The sequence below is a fragment of the Polyodon spathula genome, unplaced genomic scaffold (genome assembly GCF_017654505.1).
Source record: "Polyodon spathula isolate WHYD16114869_AA unplaced genomic scaffold, ASM1765450v1 scaffolds_241, whole genome shotgun sequence".
NCBI classification, from domain to species: domain Eukaryota; kingdom Metazoa; phylum Chordata; class Actinopteri; order Acipenseriformes; family Polyodontidae; genus Polyodon; species Polyodon spathula.
This window is the reverse complement of record NW_024471734.1, coordinates 3,937-9,453: the sequence shown is the minus strand read 5'-3', so window position 1 is coordinate 9,453 and position 5,517 is coordinate 3,937. Positions and strand designations below refer to the sequence as shown.

The following is a 5,517-nucleotide window of genomic DNA, read 5'->3' as shown; positions in this document are numbered from 1 at the left end:
AATAAAACGTTGTTTTGACCATTGAACTGTTACACTGTTGTTTATAATCACTGTCTCGCCTCTACACTTGTGCACTACCAACTACACTTTCACAGCATGGTATAACAATAGTAAAAGCATTGCAAACAGCAACATGACAGTGGTGCTTTTATAAGGGTCTAGTCCTTGACTGTCTCTCTTTTTGTGTTTTTCAGTGCTGACTGTAGCAAGCTGCTTCGGACAATATAAAGGTAAGAGAACAGTTTACAATATGAACACAGTTTAAAAACAGGATTTACAATTCATTGGGGAAAAGCATGAAGCTAGTTTGAGAAATGCCACTTTTGTTACGTCAGTGTGTTGACAATAGGCTGTGGCAATGCAGTCACAAAGTGAAGACACTGCTAAAGATTCTCATCCTGCTTCCTGGTCATCTATAAAAAAAAATAAAAACACTTTTGAAATCAGCTTTCCTTTTCTTCTGACCAATATAACAATATAACTTAGTTAAATAATAAAAAAGAATGACTCCAGCAAAAAGCCAACTGGCCTCCACATAGAGGCTATGTGTGGTATTGTTGGAAAACTTTGTGAGAATATTATTTTGGCTGACTGCTTACCAGACAGAATATCTGGATGCCTTTTAAGAGCAGTAATCTTCCCACTTATCATAAACATGTTTCCTGATTCATTCAAGTCTAACAGGGGGTCCCCAAATGGCTCACTGGGGAAAAACACTGCCACGTGGCAAGTCATACAACCAGAGTTTGAATCCTGGTTGTGTGAGGCAGCCGGTCTTCGCTGGGGACTCTGGGGGGAGGTGTTGCATTGGCTTTGGTGCTCTCGGGGTTGGGGAGGTGGGACCAGATTAGACTGTTTCTCCTCACTGCTCTGCGGCGACCCCTACAGGCCACTGAACTTGGGGGCGCAGTTCCTGGGTGTAAAAAGACGCCCAGTGAGCCTTGGGACCCTGAACTGTGTGGGGAACTGCCATGGTGAATAATAATAATAATAATAATTTATTATTATTATTGGGCATTCCAAATTGGGAGAAACTTGGGGTTAAAAATACTTGGGGGAGATTCTAAATAAAAACAAAATAAAAAAAGAAAGTCTAACAAGAATAGTCCTGCTTCAGTAAATTGCTCTGATTGCTGCTCGACTGACCACCTACCTGCACCTTGTATGTTGGTTTTCAAGGCCATTCAAGGCCATAATCAATGGATCACACTGCTGCTATTCCTACTGTATCACAAGCAGAGCCTGCAATGGAACACTGCTGCTATTCCTACTGTATCACAAGCAGAGCCTGCAATGGATCACACTGCTGCTATTCCTACTGTATCACAAGCAGAGCCTGCAATGGATCACACTGCTGCTATTCCTACTGTATCACAAGCAGAGCCTGCAATGGATCACACTGCTACTATTCCTACTGTATCACAAGCAGAGCCTGCAATGGATCACCCTGCTGCCATTCCTACTGTATCACAAGCAGAGCCTGCAATGGGTCACACTGCTACTATTCCTACTGTATCACAAGCAGAGCCTGCAATGGATCACACTGCTGCTATTCCTACTGTATCACAAGCAGAGCCTGCAATGGATCACACTGCTGCTATTCCTACTGTATCACAAGCAGAGCCTGCAATGGATCACACTGCTATTCCTACTGTATCTATTCCTACTGTATCACAAGCAGAGCCTGCAATGGATCACACTGCTGCTATTCCTACTGTATCACAAGCAGAGCCTGCAATCACACTGCTGCTATTGGATCACACTGCTGCTATTCCTACTGTATCACAAGCAGAGCCTGCAATGGATCACCCTGCTGCCATTCCTACTGTATCACAAGCAGAGCCTGCAATGGATCACACTGCTGCTCCTACTGTATCACAAGCAGAGCCTGCAATGGATCACACTGCTGCTATTCCTACTGTATCACAAGCAGAGCCTGAAATGGGTCACACTGCTGCTATTCCTACTGTATCACTGCAGAGATGCTGCTGGGGGTACTGGAATCTATCTCCTCATGCAGTTTCCTATCTGATTGTAGGGTAATGTGTCCTAATCCTTTCCTGTTCTCTGTTTCAGAGGGTCATCCTCAGGCTGTCCTGACCCTGCAGCCTGCCTGGGCACAGATATTCCCAGGAGAGACAGTCACCCTGAGCTGTGAGGTGGAGGGGGGCACTGCTGGCTGGAGGTTTAAACAGTACAGAGATGGACGTGAAGAGGCACAGTGCAGTGATCAATACAGCAGGAGATATGGGGACAGCTGCACAATCAGTACCGCTCAGTATAACCACAGTGGAGTGTACTGGTGTGAGTCTGCATCAGGACAGGAGCGCAGCAATGATGTCACCTTAACTGTGTCCAGTAAGTCATTTACATTATAGATAATAGTCAGACCCTGTTGAATTATCCTGCACTCGAATTGGCGGAGAGGATATTGTAAGCTACTGATCTGCTTGCTGATTTTGAGCAAAGTAAAATATACAGCGGTTTGCATAAGTATTTACCCCCTACTAATAATGTCACATTTTGTTGAATTACCAGTAATGTATGCACAGTTTTTCAAACAAACTTTTTTTTATTCAAAGCTGTAGTGGTTAAACAGAACACTGTTAAACTTGCAAAGAAAATGTACAAAATGAAATTTGCTGGTTGCATAATTATTCAGCCTCTTAAGTCAGTACTTGGTAGAAGCACATTTTGCAGCAATTACTGCTATGAGTCTTTTTGGATAGGGCTCTACTAGCTTTGCACAGTAGGATGGTAAATTCTTTGTCCATTCTTCTAGGAAAATTGCTCCAGTTCTGATAAGTCTGTTGGGGATTGTCAATAGACTGTAATCTTCAGTCTTGCCATAAATTTGATTGGATTCAAGTCAGGACTTTGACTGGGACGCTCAATAACATTAATTCTCTTGTTCAAAAACTCCAGTGTGGCTTTGGCTGTGTGCTTCGGGTCATTGCTCTGCTGAAATATGAATTTCCTCCCCACTTTCAGAATCTTGGCTGACTCAAACAGGTTTTCCTCAAGGATTCTCCTGTACTCTGCACCATTCATTCTCCCCTCTATCCTGACAAGCTTCCCAGTCCCTGCTGAAGAGAAGCATCCCTGTAGCATGATGCTGCACCACCATGCTTGACAGTTGGGTTGGTGTTGACTGGATGACGTGCAGCGCTGTGCTTGCTCCAGACGTAACGCTTGGAATTTAGACCAAAAAGTTCAATTTTTGTCTCATCTGACCACAAAAACTTTTTCCCCATGTCTGCAGTATCATCTACATGCTTTTTCACAAACTCCATACGTGCTTTAAGATGAGACTTTTTGAGTAAGGGCTTCTTTCTTGCCACCCGTCCATACAGGCCAGTTTTGTGTAGGGACCGGCTTATTGTTGATGTGCGAACACTGACTCCCATCTCAGATGCACAACTTTGCAGATCTCTCAAGGTTACTCTGAAGCCAACAATGACATCCCGAACAAGTTTATTGCTTGCCTGGCTACTCAGTTTGGGAAGGCGACCTGATCTGGGTGGTATGATGCATCTTCCACTTCTTAATGATGGACTTCACTGTGCTGAGAAGGATAATCAGCGCCTTTGAAATTTTCTGCTCTGTGCTTCTCTACCACTTTATCCCTGACTTGTTTTGAAACCCTCCTTGGTCTTCGTGGTTGCTTTGTTGGATCACTATGTAAGTTGCAACTTGAAAGTCTTTATATACCCGAGGGAAATTATTTACAAGTTAAACCACTTTGAGCACACGCAGGCTGAAATCATTTCACTAATTTTATGACCTTTCAAACCAATCATTTGCACCTCAGCTGATTTAGGGCTGCAGTAGCAAAGGAGTTGAATACTTATGCAACTGAGATTTATCTGTTTTCTTTGTAAATCTTACTTATTTATAATCATGTGCATGTTTTAACTATATCAGTGTGGAGTAGTTTGTGTAGATTCTACATGTAAAGTCTAATTTGAAAGCGTCGTGGAGTAAGCTCAGGTGCCAACAAAATGTGAAAACTTTGCAGGGGGGTGAATACTTTTGCAAACCACTAAGTTAGTTTAACGGCTCATAATGGTCATAAATTATAACATGATAAGATAAAAAAAAAAGCATTATAAACTTGTGTGTGTAAAACTGTAGACTCCTCAATCTTGATCCGTCTCTCTGCCCTGCTGATCTGAAGTCTTTCTCTCTTTTCAGATCAATGGGTGATCCTGCAGCCTCTTCAATCCTGACCCGTCTCTCAGCCCTGCTGATCTGAACTCTTTTTGTCTTTTCAGATCATTGGGTGATCCTGCAGACTCCCCCCCAGCCTGTGAGCGAGGGAGACACACTGACTCTGAGGTGTCGTGTCCGGGGTTATACAGCTTCTAGGGTTGCATTTTATAAAGATAATAAAGAGTTACAGTCCCGGGCTGACACAGAGTTGAGTGTGGATCGTGTTTCAAGGAGTGACGAGGGGTTCTACAAGTGCGGAGCGTGGTGGAGCTCATCCACTTACTCTGGTGACTCTGCAGAAGTGCGGGTGTCAGTGACAGGTAGGTTCATTCTAACAGATTAGTGAGAGAGAGAGAGAGAAAGAGACCAACCTCATCCCTTTCTCTGTCTGTAATGTTTCACAGATACATTAACACTGGAGTCTATTCCAGCTGTGTTAATGTTCTCACCACAACTCAGGTGCTGTAGTAATGGGTCCTAGCAAAGTTTTCTGATATGAAAGCTCTTCTGGGTCAGAGTGACTCTCATACTCTGAGTAGTCTAGAAGCTGTAATAAACCAAAAAGAGGCCACACTGAAATGTTTCGGGATCTTTAGCACTCTGTCTTGTGTAAAATGAAGAAACTCACACAGGTGAAATGAAACAGAACAGGGCCTGTATATTTATTCAAAACACAAAACAAAAAGGCTAACTCCATCAAGGAGTGTTTATTAAACTTTGCAAGTCCTAACAACTCAGCTGGATGGCTAAGCTGTTGATCAGCAACAAAGCCCCTGCACATTACAAATATTAAACACAGTATCTTCTCTTCAGGCTCCCACACAGATCTCTCTCCCACCAGTCTTAGCCTTCAGACAGACGTGAGACACACCTTTTGACCGGCTTATATACACCTGCCTTACCTGCAGGCAGGTGTCAGTGCAGTTCTGCCTCCTGGTGGTAGATTTGTTGCCAATGCATTGATACTGCAATTCAGCTACAATGAATTTAAATATGATTATTATTTAGCAGACAATTTTATCCAAACAACTTAAAGACTAGGGGGTGAACTATGCATCATCAACAACTGCTGCTACAGAGTCACTTACAATAGGACCTTGTTTTTACATCTCATCGTGAATATAACACTATGTAACACAATTTTTGTTCCTGGGTAGTAAGTGTTATTTCCTAATTGCTTATGCCTCAAAAGTATAGAAAATGGCTATTATTCCCGACAAACTTTGCTTTTGTGACCAGGACAGTGATTTTTCAAAATATCATATTTCCAATGGGAAAACGGACAAATGTGTGTCTTTTCGTTCA

General features: G+C 42.8%; 1 protein-coding gene across 1 annotated transcript in view; it reads left to right on the top strand.

Annotated features, from left to right (window-relative positions):
* LOC121308096 (Fc receptor-like protein 5) overlaps positions 1-4,532 on the top strand; it is a gene marked incomplete at its 3' end in the record, with an annotated part of 7,251 nt that extends 2,719 nt beyond the window's left edge. Inside the window, exons 2-4 of the mRNA XM_041240385.1 lie at positions 195-230; positions 2,077-2,358; positions 4,275-4,532. Of these exons, the coding sequence (XP_041096319.1) occupies positions 195-230; positions 2,077-2,358; positions 4,275-4,532 (576 nt within the window). The remainder of the gene's footprint in view (positions 1-194; positions 231-2,076; positions 2,359-4,274) is intronic.
* Between the last annotated feature and the right edge of the window lie 985 nt (positions 4,533-5,517).